The sequence below is a fragment of the Prunus dulcis genome, chromosome 8 (assembly GCF_902201215.1).
Source record: "Prunus dulcis chromosome 8, ALMONDv2, whole genome shotgun sequence".
Taxonomy (NCBI): Eukaryota; Viridiplantae; Streptophyta; class Magnoliopsida; order Rosales; family Rosaceae; genus Prunus; species Prunus dulcis.
The window spans coordinates 9,480,575-9,505,826 of NC_047657.1; the positions used below are offsets into that span (position 1 = coordinate 9,480,575).

Below are 25,252 nucleotides of genomic sequence, written 5' to 3' on the forward strand. Positions count from 1 at the left end.
AGGCTCTACGTCAGGAGGCCGTACGTGAAAACAAGAAGTATGTTGCAAGAGTTAAGGGCTCAAATGTAACAAATTGTTGAGTCTCAAGCACCAACTCTGCTACTGCCAGAGGTTGCGGCTTGTGACCTTGTTGATTTATTGTCGTTTTGATTTGGGAATATTGTTTTTTTTTTTTTTTTTTTTAATAATCTAACCAGATATCTTTAACTTATTTGATATATTTCTTTACCTCAGGGGTATTCTTGTAATTAACTATCTGCATCAAATAACAGTAATGGTCAATATAATTTTTTTCAATTATCAGAATAAAAACTGCAGATCAGCTCAAGAGTTCTACGGAAACATATGTAGATCATAGAATGAGGTTGGACAAATTAGTCAATAAGCTACCAGCCTTCATTTATTCGTAGCATATATATATATATATATATATATATATATATATATATATAATAATACACTGATCCAATTACAAATTTATTTATTTATTTATAGCAATTATGATCTAGCTAAGTACCAACTATGGGGTAAAGTTCAAATCCAACATTGCAACTCCCACCTACAACACGCCCACCTCGTTTTGCATCACAACAGTTTGGCAGTCCACTTATTGCAACATCAAGACATTTCTTACAATTAACGTTAGAGAGGTCCCTCGTGCATTGAGCAATACCATATAATGTTGTGAATGTATCGAGTTGTACTTCACCGGTAGCATAAAACTTCGGATTAGCATCGGAGGCTTCATTAGATAACCCACTTAACAATTCCTGAACTTTCTCATTGAAGAGTGTGGGATTATTCTCTACCGCTTGGACGTTTGTCATAGAGAACTTGTTTTTGTTATCAATTTGCCCAAAGAAGTTCACGTCTGAGTACTTTAAGAGGCAATGATCATACCAAATTACGGCTCCCTTGCTATAAGGGCAACGCTCACGAAGCTCTTTGCTTGCACCAATCACACAAGTATTGCAGTTTTGGCTTGAGACATCGCCACGGCAAAGGGCCAGGCCATTCACTTGGTTTTGGGCATGACCAGTTGAACCAAGGCCAAAGCCAGAAGGAGGAACTTTGGTGTATAAACGATTGAACAACAAATTCAAGTTGGCACCATATGAACTATTAGCAGTGTAGTTTTCTGGGCTGAAACAAAAATGGTAAAGTGGGGAAGCACCAATGGCTGAATGGTGGAAAAAACAGAGGATCAAGAAACAAAGAGGGATTGATTTGGAGAATATCATGATGGATTTATGAGACTCAAAAATTGGGTTTAAGTTGTTCTATCCATGAACACAATATATACATATATGGGAAGTTTCTAAAAAAAATTTGTCATCGCCGGAGTTGAAATTGCTGACTATTTTAAATTGGGATCTAGTCAAAACTCTTATCCACCCAATATAATAAGCCTGGATATCACTAGGTGGGTTTTGACATGTTGTGGAGGAAGCTTTCCACAAATGATGTTGAAAGACGAATTCAAGCTGGCCACGAATAATTAAAGGATATTGCTTGTCTCTCCTCTACTGAATAAGAGATATTCTTCTATTGTGAAAATCACAGTTTGATATATGTGTGAAAATAATTCATGAAAAATGTAAAAGGAAAACTTTTTACACACATGTTATACTGTCACTAATAAAGAATGTAGGAGTTCTTAATTATAAGAGAATAATATCATTGATAAAAAATATAAAAGTTCCTATTTACAGAATAACGAAGGAAGTATTTTTCATAATTAAATGTGAAATGTCTAAAATTTCACATGGAAAATTAAATTATATATTGTGAATTTTTTTTTTCTTTGGTGTGCTCGTTGGTTGTCATGTACATCAGAAAATTAGCATGTGCTACTTTTGAGTGGAAGACTAGGTCCAGTTTCCCACACGACAGAAATTGAAATGGCTATGCATAATATGACAGAGTCGTGGGATCAAAGCTCATTAGGCTTGGTGCGACTGAACAGTTCTAGATAGACTAGTAACTCCGTTATATACTATTTTTTATTTCATGTTGCTTGACAAGGAAATTTGGAGGCATTGGCAAGCAAATCAAATCAAATCATTCAGAAACTCATCTGAAAAGAAAAGAAAAGAAAAAAAAAAACTGCTTATAATCCAACCCACACACAAACTTACTTCAGCCACCATGCTTGCAAGTACTCGTTCCCATCTTTCAATGTATACAAATGGGAACCAGCCTGCTCTGCCTTTGCATTCACCATTGTTTGTCACATGTTGAAAGAAGAAAATACAAATCAAGCTAAGCATTCCCATCATGAGTTGTGAACCAAAATGCTACATGTAGGCATATGACATGGCCCTTCTTTCTTCTTTTAAGTAGTTTTATTTGTTCACCAGAAGAAGAAGAAATATACGCAAATAAAGGAACTAGGCTGCAATCTGCAACCTCGATTCAATGACTGTGGGAGCAAAAATTAAGGCCCACATAACAAGCGATTTTTTATGAACCCTAAATTTATAGAGTAGAGTGAATCAAATAACAGGATATCCACTACCATTGAGCATGGAGATAAATAAGGATATGGGACTTGGAGTCCAAGGGTTCAGTGGCTATAAAAGGCTAACTAATCCCCCAGCATAGGGGGAGGGAGTTACGATTGATTCTATTGCGGTATTCATGAACGAACACTTACTTGAACGTCGGAGAGTTTTCTTACAGGTACCCCCTCCTCACTCAATGGTGATAATGAAAGATGGTGTTCGGCTTCTCAACATGGAAATAAAAAATTACTTGTTGGAGGATCTAAAATTTCATGCTCCAACAATGACTTGCCTCAGGTAACAGGCAATCCGAAATATACAGTTTTGCTGTACCCAAAACCAACTGGACTAGCTTAATTTTTGCTCCCACACGAGAACAAAACTAAAATTCAATGTGACACTGAATAATTCTTAAATAAAAAATAAAAAAATCTCGAATTTAATGAATGAAAATCTAACTAAAGAAAACAAAATGAAGCCTATTGTTAAAAAGTAATGCACAGTTGAATCTAGAATAATCTAGAATAGTTGAGAAATGAACAAACCGACTCAACAAAGTCGGTAACTCCAAAGTATAATGATATCAAAAGCATGTTGTAGTAAAAAATAATCAAGATTTTGTAGTATAATAAACCGACATAGCTATATACAAAGTCGGTGACTCTCCTATACGTGTATAGGCTTGTTACCTTGAACAAAGATGTAAGAAGTAAGCTGAAAACTACAGCTGTCCAGTCTCGAGCAATAAGCCAAGATTGAAAAGGCCAATTAGCCAGCAAAAGAGTGAATAGGCCAATAAGCCTAGTAAACAGTTTCTAGTTGTTGAAGGCCAATAAGCCTTGTACTCATCTATTGTTGAATAAATAAAATCACTCTTGTGTTCTATAAAAACCCAACACCTATTAATGACACTCAAATGCTAAAACCAATTAGAGATGTCTTTTTTTTCTTTTCTTTTTCTTTAATACAAGTGATAATCTAAACTACAGTGGGAGTGGGGTTTCTCACACACACACACTTTCAATATGTCACGAGAGTTCGAACTTGAGACCACTAGTATACAAACCAAGCCCCTTTTCCATTGTATTAGACCATGTTCATAACAATTAGAGACGTCTTAAATGGCCTAACTGCTATCAGAGTTTCTGATGCTAGGACTATATACTTATCTAAATCTATCCATTAGAAGGGAGGTAAATGATGAGGCCAATGAAGTGTTTGGACATGGTTGAAGTGGAGGATAGGACCAAATTTTGACGAACCAAAACGGTTTTGGGGCCAGCTACTTAATTTCTCTTTTTTGTTTTCTTCAATACTTTGTTATAACTGGTATTTGTTCCTAGTGTTTAGCAATTTCATAATGGTTCAAACGTTGTTTGCATGGGTGAAGTTACCAATAAAACTGCCAACCTCGTACAGCTCCGATTGTTCTCTCAATCTAGGACATGCACACTAAATTTCTACTCTATTTCAAGTTGTGCATTATTAATTAATTTCTTTGTTATAAATTAAATAAATATATATATAAATTTAAAAAAACCCTCAAATCATTCATACATGGTGATTGAGAGAAAACCTCTCAAGAACCACCTAATCTGTATATAAAGGGATCAAGAAACACTCATGAGAGTGTAGAACTAAAGGGGCTTGTCCTTGTAAAACTCTGCAGCATCTTTTTGGCATCAAGATTAATTCAAAGGTAATGAAATTCTCGAAAACTTGCTCTTACCATATGGTTTTTTATATATTTATTTATTTTAGGTTGATATTAATTGTGCATCTCTTGCCTTGATCAGCAGAGTACATTCGGAAAACCATCATGTCAGAGACATTAAGTCCCATATTTGAAGAATCCTCCTCTTCCTCAACAACCCTAGAAAATTTCCAAGAGGAAGGCGCCCAACAGCTGCATGAGACATATGTAAGCTTTGAGAGCTCCACTGATGGAGAATCAAACTCGGAAATTAATGCATTAAGCCCTCCATTGCCACCAGGCCTTACAAAACTGAGCACAGCAATTAGACTGGGATTGTACTCTAAAGTGAAATTTTGTAACAAAGAAAACACCATCACAAGCGATATAGATCCTGCAGAAACTACACCCAGCAAGAATGACCCTAATTCTTCCCGAAGCTTCAATAAGTCTATTAAATGTTTCTCACTTCACTTCTTTCTTTCGCCCTAATGCCACATCACTGTCAATGAAAACAGATCATGATCATCATGATATTCATGATGACCAAAATGAGATGTTTGCCTTACGTGACAGGGTTGCTGCTGCAGAGATTCTTGTGGAAAAGCAGCAACTGGAGATTGATACTCTACGTAAGGAGGCCATGGAAACTAGAAGTATGTTGCAAGAGTTAAAGGCTCAGATGGAACAATTTGTTGAGCCTCAAGCACCAGCTCTGCCAGAGGTCGCAGCTTGTGACCTTGTTGATTTATTGTCGTTTTGAGCTGGGAATATTGCATTTTTCTTATCTAACCAGATATCTTTAACTTATTTGATATATTTCTTTACCTCAGGGATATTCTAGTAATTAACAATCTGCATCAAATAACGAAAATAAAAATTGCAGATCAGCTCAAGGGTTCTACGGAAATATATCTAGATCATAGAATGAGCTGGTTGGACAAATTAAATTAGGCAATAAGCTACCAGCCTTCATTTATTTGTAGCATATATAATAATACACTGATCCAATTACAAATTTTTTATTTATTTACAGTAACTATGATCTAGCTAAGTACCAACAATGGGGTAAAGTTCGAATCCAACATTGCAACTCCCACCTACAACACGCCCACCTCGTTTTGCATCACAACAGTTTGGCAGTTCACTTATTGCAACATCAAGACATTTCTTACAATTAACGTTAGAGAGGTCCCTCGTGCATTGAGCAATACCATATAACGTTGTGAATGTATCGAGTTGTACCTCGCCGGTAGCATAAAACTTTGGATTAGCATCGGAGGCTTCATTAGATAACCCACTTAACAATTCATGTACTTTCTCATTGAATAGTGTGGGATTATTCTCTACCGCTTGGACGTTTGTCATAGAGAACTTGTTTTTGTTATCAATTTGCCCAAAGAAGTTCACGTCTGAGTACTTTAAGAGGCAATGATCATACCAAACTATGGCTCCTTTACTATAAGGGCAACGCTCACGAAGCTCTTTGCTTGCACCAATCACACAAGTATTGCAGTTTTGTCTCGAGACATCGCCACGGCAAAGGGCCAGGCCATTCACTTGGTTTTGGGCATGGCCAGTTGAACCAAGGCCAAAGCCAGAAGGAGGAACTTTTGTGTATAAAATATTGAACAACAAATTCAAGTTGGCACCGTATGAACTATCAGCAGTGTAGTTTTCTGGGCTGAAACAAAAATGCTTAAGTGGGGAAGCACCAATGGCTGAATGGTGGAAAAAACAGAGGACCAAGAAACAAAGAGGGATTGATTTGAAGAATATCATGATGGATTTATGAGACTCAAAAATTGGGTTTAAATTGTTCTATCCATGAACACAATATATATACACATATGGGAGGTTTCTAAAAATATCTGTCATGGCCGGTCGGAGTTGAAATTGCTGACTATTTTAAATTGGGATCTAGTCAAAAGTCTTACCCACAGACTATGACAAGCCTGGTTATGGGGTTTTGACTTGTTGTGGAGGAAGCTTCCACAAATGATGTTGAAAGACGAATTCAAGCTGGCCACGAAAAATTAAAGGATATTGCTTGTGTGGGAGTGGGAGAATATATTTCGACGAAAAATGAACAGAAGACCAAGAAACATTGTTTCCTCCACCATTCAGCCATTACTGTACCATTTTTGTTTCAGCCCAGAAAACTACACTGCTACTAGTTCATATGGTGCCAACTTGAATTTGTTGTTCAAACTTCTATACGCTAAAGTTCCTCCATGCCCAAAACCAAGTGAATGGCCTGGCCCTTTGCCGCGGCGATGTCGCGAGCAAAAATTACAATAGTTGTGTGATTGATGCACAGCAAAGAGCTTCGTGAGCGCTGCCCTTACAGTAAAGGAACCATAATTTGGTATGATAATTGCCTTTTTAAAGTACTCATACTTAAGCTTCTTTGGGCAAATTGATAACAAAAACAAGTTTTCTATGACTAATGTCTAAGCGCACTATAAAAAAGAAGTGGCAACAGTCACCATTATTTGGTGACATTTGCTGATTTAGTAACCCCAACAAATATCACTAAATAATAATGACTGTTGCCATTTTTGTTTACCAAATAATAATGACTGTTGTTATTTTTGTTTTAGTGAAAGAGGGATTGATTTGGAGAACAGCATGTTTGATTTATGAAGCTCAAAATGGGTTTAAATTGTTCTATCCATGAACACACTATATATACATATATGGGAAGTTTCTAAAAATTTTGGGATCTAGTCAGAAGTCTTACCCACCCAATATAAGGTTCTCTTCTTCTTGTTGTGGATAAAGTTTTCCAGAAATGATGTTGAAGAAGAATTCAAGCTTATCAAAATGTCTACAATTTCACATTTTCAAAGCATTCTACTAGGTGGTCTTCGAAAATTGATTTATTAATTGAGTGTGATTTTTTCTTTTGTTGGAAATTTATGAAGTGTGTGAAGCTTTGTGTGCTAATTGGATGTCGTACATCTATTATCAGAGAATTTAATCAGCATTTGCTACTTTTTCAGTGGAAGACTAGGTCAAGTTGCATGCGCACTAAAGAATTCATTAGGGTTAATATGCGATTGAACTGTTCTAGATAGACTACGTACATTATATACTATTTTTTCTTTCGGCCTGTATGCTAGTTGTTTTAAGATGGACGTTCGTTCTTTCTTTTAAGGACGGGCGATCTCACTTATGCGCCATTTTTATTCCATTTTATTTCCATTTATTGATAGAATTGATTATTTAAGGTATGGAATGATATTTTTTAGAGCTTCGATTTTTTATTTTAAGTATTAATTTTTGGGCTTTAGGGCCTACATTCTAAGCGATTAACCATTCGTGAGTTAGATATGAGGTTTTTGAACACGGGCGTTTTTTAAGAAAGAGCGCACGTCATGTCTAGAAAAAAAACTTACTAGTTATGTAAAAATCAAGAACCTGACCAGAAAATGAAGATTAAAGAAATAATATTAAATTTTTGAATTGATAAATTTAATATTATTTTTTTATTGAAACTATATTTAAGAATGAGAGAATTGAATATAGGTGCATGGTGCATTCTACAAAAAAGAGTTCTTGGATTTATTTTTTTGTCGTCAAAAAAGGTGAAGATTGAGTCATTTTCCACAAGTGTGCGGGTCAACCGGATTATGATTGGAAATTGCCAAATTGCTTCGGAGGCAAGTTGAAAATGAGTTGCTTTTGAAACTCTGTTTGCAAGGGCTCCAGAATTGTGTCAAGGGCTTGGACAATGGACCTTCATGGTATGGTCAATTGGACAAGCTCCAGAATTGTGTAAAGACTTCGTGCCCTCTAAAAAGATGTCCCAAATCTCACTTTGCCGTTTAAAAGTGATTTTGACTCAACTGGCCTCTCATACTCACTTTTTTCATATCACATTGCCTCATACCGTAAAGTCCGTCAATAAATCCGTCAAATTCGATTGCATGACATGTATGAGACCTAATGTTTTCCTTATATAAATACTACGTGAGGACCCCGCAACTTGTGGTACTTGATTTGGTATTGCTACTGCACATGACTTAAGAGTCATGATGATATTACTGAAAAAAATATTTCTTATAAAATTCTTGCTTCTCAGTTCAGGCAATTGGAAATAATTTTTCTGTGGACTTCTAGAAATCTGTTTCAAGTACCCTATGATCAAATAAAAAATTAACCTTGGCAAGGACATTTTGACTCATGGGCACTCTGCTCGATTTGGCCATGAATTTCAGTCTGTTTTGAAAAGCCATTTATAAACGAACAAAAACACAGAAACAAGAGAAAACTGAGATTAATAAGAACAATGATATGGAGCGAAGAATTCAAAGTGATCGTCATTTGTTGAATATAACAAACAAGAGAAAGGAAAGGTAGAGAAGGATATACCATATTTTAAATTTAAAAAAAAAAAAAAAAACGTTGCTCATCAATCAATAGATAGAATGAATTTAGTATCTACATACATCACTTCAAAAGGGAGAGGATACACGTTGTTCTTCTATTCGAATGCCGCATGCTCCATCGTTGAGTACAATTAGATTTTAAAAAAAAACATACACAGAAAAGAAAAGAAAAAACACTCTGCTCATAATCCAACCCATGCACAAACTTTAGAACACTTCTGCCACCTTGCTTGCAAGTACTCGTTCCCTTCTTTCAATGTATCCAAATGGGAACCAGCCTGCCCTGCCTTTGCATTCACCTTCTGCCCAACCATTGTTTGTCACCTGTTGAAAGAACAAAATACAAATCAAGCTAAGCATTCCCATCATCAGTTATGAGCCAAAACAATACTTGAAGGAATATGACATGGCCTTTCTTTAAAATAAAGGAACTGGGCTGCAATCTGCAACCTGGATTCAATGACTTGCCTCAGATAACAGGCAACCCGAAATACAACACAGTTTAAGCCTGGCAAAAACCAGCTGGACTATATCTAATTGTTGCTGTCAACCCAGCAACCTAAAGTGGATCCAGTTGAAATATATTAATTATCACAATTAAATACAACAATAGATTGGTCCCATTTTTCTATTTAGATTAGATCTTGGGTTAGTCCAAATCCAAGCCCTGGGCTACCCCTAATTCAAATTTAATGTAGCTGAAGTATAGTATCTCAGAAAGTTATAAACCTTTCGCACAACTACATAGTCTCCAACTGACAAACTGAGCTCCACGTCGGATACCGCTTGATATGTAAACATAACCTGCAATAAATTGACAAATAAACACAAATGAGCGTACACATATTGAACAGCCTTCAAGTGTTGCATCATTTAAGCAATAAGAATGTAAAACTTTCATTCAGTACTAACCTCCCCTAAGAAGTAATTCATGATGTCTGACGATCCATTATGTGTTTGAGAAGCATATATGCCATTAACTTCTTCATAAGGTGGGGGTGGAGGCATGGTGTTATCAACAGTAGGGCTAGGAGGCGCTTCAATTCGTTGTCGTTCTGATACCATCTATCAATATCAGAAAAAGATTACATAAAATCATCAATTGATGCAAAAATCAAAAGTTGGACTTTGCTGTAACTCAGAAAAATAGAGGGGGGGGGGGGGGGGGGGTTTTTGTTGTAGCATGACTGCTTACCTCTCCTTCAAGTTGATCGAGTATCTGCAGGATCCTCTGATGATAAGTACGTTCTGCCTCAACCTTCAATCCAGAACAAAGTTGACAAGAAGAAAGTTTAAACACTAATACCCCATACATCTCGGCCAAAGATTTACTGATACTTAACATATTTAACTCATAGTATATTTTGAGAGAACTTGTACTACCATAGCAATGAGGCGCTGGAGAGTCAACCTCTGTTGTTGAGCCTCAACAGCTGCCATTGCTGCAGCAGCTTCCTTCCCTAATATTCCCATATTTGACTTCAGATCTTGCAGCTTTGACTCTGCAGCTTCCAGTTTCATAACATTCTCTGCATTTCCTGGTGTTTCCCTCACTTTTACTTGGCGTTTGGAAACTTCAATAGCCTGTCTAGGTTCAAAAGAACGCACAATGACATACTTGTAAAAGAAAATCAATTGATCAATTTAGCTGTCACCAATTGTATAAATATGAGGTATATCACTAGACTCACAATGCTTTCCAGTCTAAAATACTGCTGTTGTGAGAATAAAACACTCAGATAGTCCCTGGTAAACACAAATTAAAGATACCTGAGCTTCAGCTTCTTGTCGCATTCTATCATAACGTTGAGCAAGATGCCGAGCATCCTCCAATGGGGCCCCCATTACCATCGCTCTTAATGGCTCTGCCACCTAATAACAATTTTAAACACCATATCACCCGCATTAACCTCTGGTAGTATCAAGAACGAAGAAACTAATTGAAATTAAATCCTACAATGGTCTTCAAAAAGTAAAGGATAACTGAAATAAAAAGCTGAGCACAAAATAAAAATCTTTTAAGCAAATATCAATGTCATAATATAGTGGGCCTAAAAGTCAGTTATCAAAATTGCAATGCCTTCTGGGATTAACTTTGGAGGGCCTAGGGGAATTTATACTAAGAGAACCACAGTCTAAACAAGATATATGATCCTCGGCTCTCAATTTATAGTATGGTATGGCTTGAGGTTTTAGTGAACTGAGATAACTTCTGATGAAATTGTACTTGAAGTACCGTAAACTCAACATTATGTTAATATATGATCCCGCTATAAGGAATGCTGTAAGCTATGCCACAAGAGAAATGACTTGTTATATCATGTCTGGTATAATTCAAGTACACACAACATAACCTTCAATTTTAATTCTTAGTTTTCCATAAGTTTCTACATAATGTTTGCAAAGCTCAGGATGCCACAACTTGTGTTCACTGTTGTCACAAACTTGAACATAGAAGATGAGGCAAAATTGTATATCTGAATCCACATCCCTTCACTTGTCTCATAAGGAAAAGGCCAATTACAGTTTATCATGCAAAGTAACTACAGTTTATCATGCAAAGTAACTACAACATAAATATGCAAATGTATAAGTCCTTCCACCACAGACTGAAGAGCATTCAGAAACACATATTGCTCATGTAAGTCGTATCTATAAAATTTCGAGTTTAAATGAAGAAAATTTGACACACCTGTGTGCCAAGAGCTTTCAATAGATTCCCCCGCTCCTTCTCCATTTGAGCACGAGCTAGCCCATAGCTTAATGAAGCTCTTGATAATGTACTACCACTAGTACATGTATTTCCATCACCATATTTCCTGCTATCTTCTGACAACTTTGTTCCTATTCAATAAGGTTACAGTTTTTATTATAAAACTTAGTCCTTAAACAATTACGTATGAGCTTGACAAATGACATAAAATTTTACTAACTCACCTATTTCAACTTGTTTGGACCCAGTGACAATATATCCCTCCACACCACGAACAATATCCCTTTGATAATGCTAAAACATGAATTAAAATTTATATAAGCAAAGGTCAAACAAATTGAATTGAAATTAGATGAGGCAACAAAGGTAGTAGGCAACCTTGCCAGCACGTGTTGATATGTAAAGCCTCTCAAGTTTCTGATGCCGCAGGAGTTCTGCCTCATCAGTAACTAAATTATCTGAACCTCCATATCCTCCAGCTCCAAACTGCTTGAGGACAGCCTGAAGTAAAGCCCAATGTAGTCAGAATGATTGGTTTTGCTCAAATAAAAATTGAAATGTAAGTAAACCTTTGTTATTGCAAGAATGCAATCTAATTTAGCCATGTAATTTTATTCAATAAAAAAAGAAAGAAAACATTATTAATAACAGAGAGGGATGTAAATTAATAGGAGCTTCAAATTAAGGGAATGTAGTTGAAGATGCACCATATACTTTTCAAGACATGGAGAACAAAGTTACAGCAGAAACTGAAATCCCTTAACACATTCGTTGGCAAAACTTCTCAAATGGCAAATTTCTATTGAAATTTTTGAGTGAAACCATACCTTAATTTAACTGATTATCCATTTCTTTTAAGGGAGTATATCTATGTAAAACTTTTACTTTTCATTGGATGAACAAGCCTGACCTGTATCCGTAACACACTGCAGGCTCTAATTTGTTAAGGCAAATGGACAAACAAATATACATCTTTGTTCTACCCATGTATTCTTTTTGCAATCTTCCACAGACCAATTTCTCAATTCACCCAATAAAATTTCCAAGATTAGCCATCAAATGCCAAGAATATCCCCGAGAAATTCACCAGTTAAGGCCGCTAGAACACAATTAATATCGCCTCTCCTCAATTATGTGTTACACTCTTATGTTGCACATCAAATGTCAATCATTAAAATTCATAAAAAGGTTTATGACTTTGAAAAGCAAATGCATTGTGTTGGATCATACAATGTGAAACAAATCGAAAATCACAAACCCAACGAAGATAATGCATTACATGCAGAACAAGATTGCAAATTTCACCAACAAAGAAAAAGAAAGTCGAGCTAAATCAAGGGGAAATTGGTTAAAATAAGAAAAATCAAATACGGATTCAGAATAGTGTGCAGATATTGAAAGAGATTAAATAAAATTCGATCTGGTAGGATTAGGATTGGTATGAAAGTACCTGTTGTTGCCTAGCGACCTGTTCGCGAAGCCTGGTGGCTTGCTTTCTGATAGCGTCCATTCACGACTGAAGGGCCAAATCTGCCCAGATTTTGGTTCTCGACCAATGGACTTTGTACGAAAGAGAGAGAGAGAGAGAGAGAGAGAGAGAGAGAGAAATGCTGGTTTTCAAATAATGTCAGGAACTTTACTTTGGAGGAGCTGTCTGAGCTGTTGGTCCTCTGCAGAGACATTTCACCTATTTGAACTGAAATTTATGTATTTTCTTTTTCTTTCTTTTTTTAGTTTTTAAAACGCGTTTTTATTGTTTTAAATTTGCAAAACTAATTTTATCACAAGACGTCCATGGATTTACAAAATTATCAGATTTCTTCTTTAAGATTTTTCTTTGTTTGTTTCACCCAAAAAAAAAATTTATTTCTTTGTTGTGTCACTTGAGGTTTTATTTTTATTTTTTCACGAATGATCTTCAAGGTTAACCTATATGCTTCATACTATTCAATTCAGAAAACTTATCTCGATACTTCGGAAAATTATATTTCTTGTGATTGATCAACTACGCCAATGTGGGTTCTACTCCATTACACCATGATTCCCAAATTAAAGGACTTTGGTTCTTTTTTATTTATTTTAATATAATTCTAATTACAAAGAGAGAGATTCGAACTCAGGTGTAGAGTGAGGAGTACATCCTCTAACCAACTTGGCTGAGCCTATCTCTACAATGTATGGTTTATTCTTTACTTAACTCAAATTACACAAAAGCTAATAGTTACTAGATAATAGATAATAGATTTAGGTCAACAGTTAGACACTGGTATCGGTTCCCTCACCATTGTTCCTCAATTAAGTTATACAAGGGCATAGTTATAACCGGTGTGTGAGATCGCTGATAGGGGTATTTATATGGGGGAAATTATATCTACATACACCTAATTCAGAAGAGAAGAGAAGTTCATTAGTGAATTTAATTAGCAACATCCACACTTCCTTTTTTATTATTTATTAATATTTCTCTTTTCAAGTTTCATAACCTAGATTATTTTCCTCAGTTTTATTTTATGAGATTCCCCTAATTTCGCTTGCCAAGCTAAGATTTTCACTTCTTTTAGTTATAATAACCATTTACATTACAACTTCAAACCGGATATTAAATATTACAAGTTAAGGATCTATACCTCATTGAAATGGGGTGATTACAATGATACCATCATTTCAGCGAATGACAATGCTTAATAGCCAGGATACAATGTAACTCACAATAAAATTATATTTGGACGAGTCATATATTGTGAATTGCAATTGGCATCAAGACTTTCAATCGGGCATTAGCTTACTAATCCGATGTTCCAACCGTAAGCCGTTATTGTACATTGCAATTGGCAGGTGAGGCTTTGAATTGGTAATTTTTCTACCAATTGCTAGTTGGACACTTGATTCAGTGTAAATTGGAATTAACATTTACAACTCAGGTGGAAAGATACACCTGCAGAAGGAGAATCTCGATACAATTACTTGAACCCTAGAAAGCCGAGGAAAAAGGTCCTACCTAACATACGTGAGTAAATGGGAAACGGGGTTTTTTGGTGGCCATTCTACCTAACCCGCCCATTCAGCACCAGCACTTCCGTGTCATAAACAGAAATGTACAGAACTATGAAGAATCAAAATACTAGATTTACAAACTGGAAAACTATAACTATACATAGAGCCGTTGAGTTGAATTATGAGTCCTGTTGCTCAGTTTTCACCGGTGCACCTGATGAGGATGCACAACTTCCATTTTGATTCTGAAGGTAGAGGCTGTTGACCACCATAGAATCACTGACCAAGCCTACGTCAACATTGTCAAAGTTGAGAGTGCCTCTGAGCTTTCGCGTACTGAAAAACGGAATGATGCATCAGAGGAAATCATTAATTTGGCAAAAAAAATTACATTGGTTTGAACTAATAGAATACCCATTCAAGCGGTTGTTGATGGCAGTGAGATCTTTCGAAGGGCTCTGATACGCAACGGTACACTCCCCAACACAAGCATAATAGCTTTTTGTGCTATGCGAGATCAAAGCATCCATCTGCAGAAAGTTCAAAATTAGATGCACAGGCACGAAGTTTCTTCGAGTAAAGTATCGCCAAAGGATGCATGTGATGTTTTTTCTTTTAACCTCACAAATTTGCATGAGTTAAACGATTGGCTGATACGTCACTGAGCTTCACTAAAAGCCCATAGCAAGATCAAGTAACCATTCAGTTCATATAGATATAGTTTGACATATCTTGATATTATTCTATATATTCTATCAGATATTTCAACTCTAATTATTTTCTTCACTAATAAGATCAATTTTGTATACAAATTGAACTATACTGACTAAGATGGAATTAACAAAGATTCATATGATCGCACTTGCATATTTAAATCGTACTGTATCTTGCATTATCCAAGTTCATGCATGTTTGGTACTTAATCCTACAAACTAGAACTTGAAGGTAGAAAAAGAGAAAGAAACCTTGGTCTCCACCAAATTGAGAGAGTCATAATACCTAAGCCAGCCCACTCTAGACACTCGTAAAGTAGGATCACAGAGAGAATTTAGGCATGCAACATACAGCAAAATCCTCTAAAATAAGCAAAAAGCTATCAGCCAAAAGCAATGGTATATCGGGGATATATATTGCATGGGATTGTATCAGGCCAATGGGCTTCGAAATTAAATAAAAGAAAAGGAATATGAAGCCAACACATCAAATGTTCAACACTATAAAAAATAAAAAATAAATAACATAACATGGACCCATCAAAGACTGCTGAGATATTCAAGATTAAAGTAATATAAAATTAGTTATGTTAAATAAGTTGGTGATTAACACATAGTAAATATTTAACCGCAACCTTGCGTTAAGAATGGCTTCTTCAATTCTAAGAGGCAATTCATATATGGGAATCAACATGTTGACAAAAAAAGTAAACAAAATAATAAAATAAAGGCAAAAAACCTAAACAACTAAACAAGTACCTTAAATGATCGCAATGGAGAGACATAAACATTGTGTGCTGCAGATACTTTCTTTGGAGACATATCAGGGAGACTTGGAAAGCTGGATACTTTAGGTGATCCAGGACATTGAGCTAATTGACCAGTTAAAAAAAATTGGGCTTATTAGGAAATGATGGAGAAGAATATTCCCAAAAAAAAAAAGGAAATAAATTGTGGCAGTTACATGTACGTTTTAGCAAACGCATACCATCATTGTCATTGTTTGCTTCAGGAACTATGCTATCTCTTGTAGTTGTTGGACCTGGTCCAACCTCGACTAGCAGAGATTTCACAGAAGGAATGAATATTTCATTGTAAAATGGTATGATTTCAATGTGTTCCTGTGCTGGCCTCTGTTTCCAAAACATGAGAAGGGTTGGGATCTATCCAGAAAACTAACAAACAGTAAAGTTTAGGCATGATACCCCATTGCGGCGTGCTGAAGGCCAATTAACAAACACACTTCGAAAAACTTGCGGTTTATATTGTGGTTGCTTTGTATAGTTGTATAAGATTTGCCTAAATGTTAAATTAAGTTGAGAAATCTGCAACCAGAAAACAGTGGATGAGTAAGAAAAGAAGATAATTATTTAACAGCATCCCGTAAAACTGTCAGAAGTAATATCACACCTTTGCAACTCCATAAAAACAACAAAGAATAATCTGGTCGATGTGGCGGTTAAAAAAGAGAGATGTCCGTTGAACAAGGATTTGTTGAAAGAGACGATAAACATTCTCTCTGATCTGCTGAGACAGTTGCATCCTTTCAACCATACCATTGATTCTGACAGCCGCCAGCTTGATTATCTAAATACAAGAAATGCACCATGTATAAAGCAGAGGATAAATCCTAATAAAGTAGAATTATAAGGTCAAGTGGCTAAACATGCCAAACAAACAGATCTTCACTGGTATGAACTAATATCTACAACACACATCCTGTTCATTCAGGCAGATCCTCTGATTATTTACCGGAAAAATAAAAAGAAAACTATTTTCTTGGAAACTCCCTCGCACCTTGCTAAAGAAAATACTAATTCCAGTTTCTGCACATGTTTCCCCTCCACCTCCCGGATTTGGCCGTGTTGGACTGCACATTGGAATTTCAGAAGTATAATACCAAGAAGGAAAAAAGCAAAGCAGCAATTGTCAAGATTTCAGAGAGACGGACCAGTGGCTCACTACCAACTGGTCCACGACTGATATTGTCACCAACTTAACCACATGCATAGCACATGTCAGTTGCTACAGAGAAATTAAATTTATTAGTTCCAGGGATCGGAGACTGATACCTGGCAAATGCAGACTGTAAAGGGGGGGCTGGCAGATTTGACTTAAGGTTACTTAAGGCCTGAAAACGATCTTTCACAGGAGATGTAAAGGAATTCTGCTCCATCTTTGGAGACCTGATATCTCCATTCTGACCTGAAAATTAACAAAAAAAAAGACGAAATCACCACTAAGAGGATAGCATCTGCCACTAAGAGGATAGAAATCCATTTCCAATGTCCATGGACTTAGACGTCCAAATTGAGGGACTGCATTACAACTTCAGAGTTAAGATGTTTACACACACACACATATATATATATATATAAAGTAAATACCTGGTGAATTCTCATGCTTCTGTAAAGAAGGTGCTGGAGGCAACCCTCCACAAGAGAAGTTAATACGCATGGCGATTGCATCCAAAGATGGCATGGGTTCTGCTAATAACTCAAGACGATTTATTTCTGCTGAGAGGGCAGGTCTTGCAACAGTCAAAGAATTATACATCGAGGAACCCTTTTCCCATACCATGCTCTCCAAAAGTCGTTCTTCCAATGAATTCAAGTGTCGTCTTAATTCTCTTGGAAGAGATTCCTCATGTCTAATGAAGCTCTCTATCACCTTGCTAAGATCAAAAGCTGTAATACCTGTCCTCTCCAATACTGCTGGAAACAACATTGTGACAGTCTTATGTGTTGCCAGGACTAACTCAGCAGAGCAGGCTAGCATGCATCTATGGAACCTCTCATTGGTTAATAAAGAGGTCAAATTAGTAGCATGCAGTATTTGAGCCTCTGCCCTACAGATTGCCTCCAAAACTCTATAATAAAGTTTGAGTGCTTCCAATCTTCGTTGTTCTGCCCAGATGTTGTCCATGAGGTCAGCACTTTGCAGGCTACCAGTTACAAATCGTTCTCCCAAGGCACTACTTGGAAATATAACCTCCAATATGACTTGTGCCCTGCATACCACATCATTGGTAACATCCCTATCACACAATGCCAGGAACCCCTCTAGCTTGGCTGAGGGTTTCGACGGAAGTGGAGAAATAAAGGTCCGAAGCCACTTTGCAGTTGTCATTGCAGTGCTCACTGGTGTGGCTACCATCTTTGAATTAGAACCACCATTAACATGAGATGCAGGAGTGTGATGGGGAGACAGTGGACTTGCAATTGGCTTTGTTGGGGAGGCTATAGAATCAAATTTCCTCTAACATAACAGAATATATAAAACCATCAACAAACTCCCTCTACACAAAATGGAACCAATGGAAGAAACAAAGAAGAACATTGACAATACCACACATAAGGACCTCAATGGTACTATTTATTAAAAGCATACCTTCACACCGGATAAATTCATGGATCCCCCAGAAAAGCTACCAGAACCAAGTAAGCTATCTTCTTCGTTGATGAAGACTCTCTCATCAAGTTCACCCTTACTCCGAATTGCATCATCGTAATCCTTTTCTAGAATATCTAAACTGGATGACAATGATGGTTCCTCCATAAGACCTTCAAAGTAGGTCAAACCATCTGCATTAAACAGGATCAGATCTCAGAATCATTGATAAATGACAAAGGAAAAAGAGATTTGTATCAAACACTGTACATAGGAGAAAATTCTCAAAGAAACCTGGATCCATATTCTCTAGATTTTTATTTCTACACTCAGACGCTGAACAGGGCTTCTTCTTCAAAATGTCCGCTATTAAAGCATTAGCCATTTCCATTGTTTTTCTCAACTCATCTTCTGAAGTGTCATAAATGTTGCAAAGGGACGCAAGCAGGTCCACGCCTTTGCTGCCTTTCTTAACTGAATTGGACACTAACCAAATCAGCTCCGATGAAGAATGCCAAAATGTAAACCCACCCCAAAACAATAGAGGGAAAAAGTATGGGGGAAATGAACAAAAGACGAAGCAAGTTTCAAAAATTGAACATCCTTCCTTGAAAAGGAAATCATATAATACAAAGTCTATATAAGCCAAGTGAAATATTACCAAAGTGTGTTGAATCATGGATGTTGAATTTTCTGAAGCAAACAGGAACATGAATAATTAAAATTGCCTGTAAAAACGAAAACCATGCAGTAAGAAAAAATACATGTTCATGTATAAAGCCAAAAAGTATATGTGTATATGGGTTGATACGTATGTGTGTGTGTGTGTGTGTACATACATAATGTAATGTAATGTAATGTTTTCACACTTCTTGAGGCAACGTATTTCTTGTTTATTGTAAAATGGAAATTGATATTATGTTTGACATTTCAAGTAACTGACTGCCATCCTAATATCACCAACTAATTGAAGTAATACAGAAATGCAACTGACCAATATGGCAACCAAGCCATTTGCACAAGTCAACAGGTCTTTAAATCGGCTGAATACATGTACACGAAGGGCCAAAAACAGCAACCATCCAAAACGATGATACTCCGACACATAACCAGTTCCTCTGGCAACAGCTGACTGCTTATCGGCATTTACATCACTTGTCAAGAAGACCTCTCGGTATACACGTTTGTAGTACCTTGAAGCATTGAATTTTTATGATACGACTCTATTAGCTTAAAACCTTCATATAAGTGAAAGCAAATTCGTAGACAAAGTACAATGAAGCATATTTATTATGCATACAATGAAACATCCAACATGACCTCCGCCTAAAATGAGGTAGCACTAAAAATAGTTCACAAAGAATAAGAATGAAATTATGCTGCGGATGTCCCTTGGATCATCTCAATGCAATTAGTAATCTGGTCTGAATTAAATGGAAATCAAATTAATGGTAAGTTTTCATCCATATAATGTTAATTTTCTGCTAAAAATTAGTGCGATGCGAAGCATGCAAAAAAATGGATTGCCACAGACTGCAAAGAGATACTATGCCCCTGCAAGATTTAGATGGGTAAGCAGGGAAACACACCTCTGTAGGTGCTTAGTGATTTTAACATATCCATTAAAAGTTCATGAAACTGCAATTGAATAGACAGAAGAAAAAAAGGGGGTCCTCCATAGGTTTACACTACACATTTACCAACTGTGATGTTGCATGATGTACAACAGATTTCAACCATGTAGTCAACTATCCAAAAGATAAACCAAAAGCACTACTCTAGGATACATTCATTTCCTATTTTTTAATTCTTCTTTCAATGAACCCAAATGACAGGAAAATAGATCAAAAGGTAGACAGTAAGTCTAATGTAACCCAGATTTCTAAAGATATGTAGCATGTTACAGAGTAACAAAATCGTAATAGGTATCAATACCATACTCAGCTACTAAGTTCTAAAGTATAAGAAGTCCATACCGCTCACAACTCAATGTGTTCTCTAGAAATCAAGAATGAAGCTTAATAAATCACTAAAGCAGCCTGCCTAGCATCAAGTTCAATCTTCAGTACTCAAATTAATTTCATGTACTATAGCATTCAGTGACAACCACTTGATGGTAGCATGAATTAATTTATAAACCTCAGCACTAAACTGGAGGCATAGTATTTCATAACATAACATAAAAAACCAGGTTGTTTTTAACACTGCACACTTTGTAAAAAGGTTTTTGACACATAACAAGGATGAGATCAACATCTTAGTTCTGGGGCAAATTAGTCAACCTGAAATAATTAAGTGAAGATATCAAAGAAGCTGCATTACAGATTTCTTTTCTCATTTGATGCAGGAGCATCTACGAAGCTCTCTAAGATTACTTAGGCCCATCAGTCAATTGGGCTAGGGTTCTATTTACTTTAAATTATTAGTCACTTCTTTTGTTTTCCTATTCTTACTAGGATTTGGTTTAATTTCCTGTTCAGGTTTTTACTTTCCTGTGTCAATTAGGTTTTCTATATTCTGGTATAAATAGGCTATTAAGAGACTCTTGTATTTAGTTTTGTTGATGAATATAATTTCAGACGTTAGTCTATAGAATTCCTGTTGGGATTTTGCCCTAGAACTCAATTATCTTCGTTCCAACTTCGATTCTACTGCTTTATCCTTCTATTCTCTGTATTTTGGGTACGTTTGGGTCGCTGGACAGCAGCTTATAGCCGCTGCCCTGCATCAAATTGGTATTAGAGCCTGAGTTAATCCTTGCTCCACACCATGATTGGACGTGCTAGAGGTCGTGGACGAGGGAACCAAGCCCAACACCCAGAGATGGCTGAGATGTGGCGTATGATGGAAGAGTTGTCAAGAGTGGTGCAAGCCCTCCAACGATAGGAGCACGCGGATGCCTATATGGAGATTCCGGAACGCAACCGCGAACCCTTAAGACATACCGGAAGGAAGTCGTAAGGATGACTTTGAAGAAAAGGTAAACCCCTTCCATGAAGCTGGAAACCATGATGATGGTGATAGAGGTGGATTGGAAGGAGCGGTTCGCTCTAATTCTTCAGTTAGTTCCCTAAATTTAGATATTCCTTCCGTATTTGATCGTTGTTTAGAAGACGATTGTGAAATTTGTTTTGAGGTGGAGAAAAGTTTTGATTTTGACAATGTATATGGTGAGAGTAAGCAAGATGAATCTAGTGTAATCTTGAAGGCGGTGGATCAAGAGAAGGTTGGGTCTGAACTTTTGCAGGAACACAATCCATACAAGTTTGAAGGCAAGGTGATACAAGAAAGTCTTGAAGGAACCATTAGAGATGAGATGACTTCTTGTGATACTTCTGAGTATGTTGATTTTCTTGGAGTTGATGCTTTTGTTTTGAAGATTGCCAAAAACTTCGTTGATCGTGTCAATCTAATGGCTTTTGGATTGAACAGTTTTTGGGCTGCGAGGTTGTATACAGTACATAACTTGAATTGTTCTAGAAGGCTTAAATATTCTAAGTATCTATATCTTTGGAGTGGGAAGGTTCAATTTCAAGGCCAAAGTTCTATAGACAGTTTATGTAAGTGGAGGTTGTGTTTGGTCAGTTTTCAGCAAAAGGTTGGAATTCGAGGACGAATTCTATACAATCCGGTGGAATTGATGCAAGAAAATAAACATAAGTATTCAAGAGCGGTTCGATATTCAAAAAGTTTCAAGCTTCTCATGGAGCATATTCAACATACCTCTTTGTTTGGAAAGGAAGAATTCAGTTTCAAGTTCCTCATGGAGTCTTCGTTGATAACAGTTTAGACTCGAGGACGAGTCTCTTCCAACCTGGGGAGTTTGATGCAGGAGCATCTACGAAGCTCTCCAAGATTACTTAGGCTCGTCAGTCAATTGGGCTAGGGTTCTATTTACTTTAAATTATTAGTTACTTCTTTTGTTTTCCTATTCTTACTAGGATTTGGTTTAATTTCCTGTTTAGGTTTTTACTTTCCTGTGCCAATTAGGTTTTTTGTATTCTAGTATAAATAGGCTATTAAGAGACTCTTGTATTTAGTTTTGTTGATGAATATAATTTCAGACGTTAATCTATAGAGTTCCCGTTGGGATTTTGCCCTAGAACTCAATTATCTTCGTTCCAACTTCAATTCTACTGCTTGATCCTTCTATTCTCTGTATTTTGGGTATGTTTGGGTCGCTGGGGCAGCAGCTTATAGCCGCTGCCCTGCATCATCATTCCTTTTGTAATCAACATTAATTCTAATCAATTTCAGTCTTGCAACCAATTTCCATTACAGCCTAATAAAAAATTAGACATGTCAAGCCATCACTTTTCATATCTGGCATCACCACACATGCAATACCGCTATTTTAGTTTCATCAAGGTCTAAATCCTAAGTATAGAGATCTTACACAAGATAATGCAAAATTTTAAAGAGAGAGAAAATTCTTGAACGATCAGCCATAATAATACATAAGGAACAATGGTGCAGAAGAAAGGACACTCACTTGCATAACAGGCTCAAGTACTCAAAATTTGCCTGCAACTCTTTTGCCTAATAAATTAAGAACTCAAACTCATGAGCAAAGGGTCAAGTAACTTCAAGAAAACAGAATGTCAAAACACATAAAAACAGAGTCCTTTTCAAGCATAAACTAACTCTCTGACAAGTCAATACCTCAAGTTTGTTTTCCCAATCTATGCCATAAAAATTACTCAAAACTGGACCGGCCTTAACAACAAACTGAGGAAGCTCCTTGAAAAAATCTACAATGCTGTAAAACACCAGAAAAATAGAAGATGACAAGAATTTACGAGCATCTAACTGTAAGCTAAGTAAACAAATTTATTTAAAAAAATTAAAAATTATTTTTAAAAAAACAGATGGGCAAACAACATACTTCAGCTTCACAGCTCTCAAAATTTGGAAGAGAGAAAATCCATTATCATCAGAGCTCATCTGTGAATTATTCTCACTCAAAGTTTTCACGGAGTACAAAACAAAGGCAAACCAGAACTGTTCTGCTTCTTCAGGCTGTACAGAAAAATGCATTTAAGTTACAAAAAATTCAGATTCAAGCAAATGTCCCAGCAAAAAGATCCTAAAAGATATCACCTCAGACCTTATTTCAAAATAACATTATTATTGACTATACAATGGAAAATTGATAAAAACACATACTGTTCCGTTTTCAATAGCCGATGCATTTGAAATTAATAGATGTTTGGTTTCTTTGAACAGCTTCATAGCTTGCGTGTAAGCATTCTCATCCAACGACAATCCATTCTGAAATTAGAAGCCATATATATTCACAGGAACACAAATCAAGAAATGACTATGGAAACAAAGAAAGAAATTCTAAAAGTAAACAAAAGTACAGTTTATAAACCAAATTTTACAAATAAAATGACATTTACAATAAGAAACAACAGAAGGATACATTCAATTACAGTAAAAATGGGGGCAAAGTGGCAACCTTGCACAAATCATTAAATCGAGCTTGGATGGGGTCTGAATCTATGCTTTCGGAATTTGAATTCTTGGAAGCTAAAACTTTGGGGTTAGCATCTTCCATCTTCACCAAAGCAGGTGGACTCATATAAACCCTAGCTGAACCAAGCCAAAATCAAATTTACAAAAAATAAAATAAAATAAAATAAAAATTAATTTCAAGCGCTAATTTCTACACCTCTTACCAAACTGCTACAGGGTCTATAGGGTTAGAAGGAGCAGATTCTTGCACATTATTTGCAGATTCTGTACCTCCACCTTCAGCACTATCAAAAGGATCCATCTATATGAAACATAATAATTTTACGTTAGAAAGAAATTAAAAACATACAATCAAATTTGATTAATTATATAATAGCAACAAGCAGAATTTATTACTATGTTCTTTACTATTATAGAACAAGCAGAATCATTTCTTTAATTACACAAACAATGAAGGAATCTCAGCAAATGGAAGGTCAAAGAATTACGATCATAGCGATGGTTTCTTTCAAAGACTTCAAAGACAGAATCTTTGATACCAGAAACACATGAGTTCTCATATGAGATGGCCATCCAAATTCACATATGAGTCAAATTCTCAATTTTCAACCGCATCTAAATCAAATTTAAACAGAACAAGCAAATTGCGGATGGGGAGTTAATACACAAAGAATAAATGAAACCAACACCACAAATTCAACACAAAAAGACTCGTGAAAATCACGGAGAAAAACAAATAAATAAATCAATAAGAAGACACAAGCAGCAGCAGAATTAGAACAATTGAGAGGAGAAAATCGCATGATATCCGTACAACATTTAAAAAAAAAATTAGAAGACGAAATAAGGAAAAAGGGGACAAGGGAAAGAGCACCTGATGGGTAGTGCTCAGCCGAGAGAGCTCCTATAAAGTCGAGAGTGGAGAGAAGATATCAGCGAACGATAAAGACAGAGTTTGAGAGAGAGAGAGAGAGAGAGAGAGAGAGAGAGAGAGAGAGAGAGATACGTCTATCCAGAGGAAACGAGAGATTTGGGGTTGAGGAAATCAAAATTAGGGATTTGGGGCGATGGCGGTCTGCGATCAGGGATGAGAGTGACACTGAGAGGGAGGCGAATTTGACCTGGATTGACCTGGATTTTAAACGGATTTTGTTTTGTTTTCTAGTCTAAACCAGATGAGTGGAATGGGATTCGAACTTGAGATTGAGAACACTATTAAGCAAATGAAGCTTTTTTTAGAGTGCTGTTAAACGAACCTTAAAATCACATTACTACTAAACTATTTATTGAATTACTAATTTACCCTAATATAAAATAACAGAAAAAAAATATATTGAATTGTGAAACAAATAAAATTTTAATCAATATACCTT

General features: G+C 36.3%; 4 protein-coding genes across 5 annotated transcripts; all 4 read right to left on the reverse strand.

Moving 5' to 3' along the window:
• Positions 1 to 456: 456 nt before the first annotated feature.
• Positions 457 to 1,349, reverse strand: LOC117637678 (cysteine-rich repeat secretory protein 38-like). Its single transcript, XM_034372643.1, has one exon. It carries the CDS (start codon positions 1,239 to 1,241, stop codon positions 510 to 512), a length of 732 nt encoding a protein of 243 aa, XP_034228534.1. The 5' UTR covers positions 1,242 to 1,349; the 3' UTR covers positions 457 to 509.
• A 3,798-nt stretch (positions 1,350 to 5,147) lies between these two features.
• On the reverse strand, positions 5,148 to 5,985 carry LOC117638027 (cysteine-rich repeat secretory protein 38-like). The gene has a single exon (XM_034373111.1). It carries the CDS (start codon positions 5,977 to 5,979, stop codon positions 5,248 to 5,250), a length of 732 nt encoding a protein of 243 aa, XP_034229002.1. The 5' UTR covers positions 5,980 to 5,985; the 3' UTR covers positions 5,148 to 5,247.
• Positions 5,986 to 8,593: 2,608 nt separating this feature from the next.
• LOC117636390 (SH3 domain-containing protein 2) lies at positions 8,594 to 12,981 on the reverse strand. Its single transcript, XM_034370865.1, has 10 exons — positions 12,755 to 12,981; positions 11,683 to 11,805; positions 11,529 to 11,598; positions 11,284 to 11,435; positions 10,362 to 10,463; positions 9,975 to 10,175; positions 9,787 to 9,849; positions 9,504 to 9,656; positions 9,321 to 9,395; positions 8,594 to 8,915 (listed from the first exon to the last, which is right to left on the reverse strand). The coding sequence occupies exons 1-10, from the start codon at positions 12,812 to 12,814 to the stop codon at positions 8,799 to 8,801; spliced, it is 1,116 nt and encodes a 371-aa protein (XP_034226756.1). The 5' UTR covers positions 12,815 to 12,981; the 3' UTR covers positions 8,594 to 8,798.
• Positions 12,982 to 14,190: 1,209 nt separating this feature from the next.
• LOC117636388 (retinoblastoma-related protein-like) lies at positions 14,191 to 25,052 on the reverse strand. 2 transcript variants are annotated; one of them, XM_034370863.1, is made up of 20 exons: positions 24,754 to 25,052; positions 24,083 to 24,180; positions 23,863 to 23,992; positions 23,568 to 23,672; positions 23,287 to 23,420; positions 23,064 to 23,160; positions 22,894 to 22,940; positions 19,396 to 19,594; positions 19,063 to 19,129; positions 18,696 to 18,875; positions 18,402 to 18,595; positions 17,399 to 18,269; positions 17,084 to 17,216; positions 16,809 to 16,881; positions 16,422 to 16,598; positions 16,217 to 16,336; positions 16,000 to 16,144; positions 15,771 to 15,883; positions 14,713 to 14,828; positions 14,191 to 14,634 (listed from the first exon to the last, which is right to left on the reverse strand). In XM_034370863.1, exons 2-20 carry the CDS (start codon positions 24,178 to 24,180, stop codon positions 14,478 to 14,480), a joined length of 3,156 nt encoding a protein of 1,051 aa, XP_034226754.1. In that variant the 5' UTR covers positions 24,754 to 25,052; the 3' UTR covers positions 14,191 to 14,477. The 2 variants fall into 2 exon arrangements, with proteins under 2 accessions (XP_034226754.1, XP_034226755.1); XM_034370864.1 differs by lacking the exon at positions 24,754 to 25,052 and having other exon boundaries at positions 14,478 to 14,634; positions 23,863 to 23,996.
• Between the last annotated feature and the right edge of the window lie 200 nt (positions 25,053 to 25,252).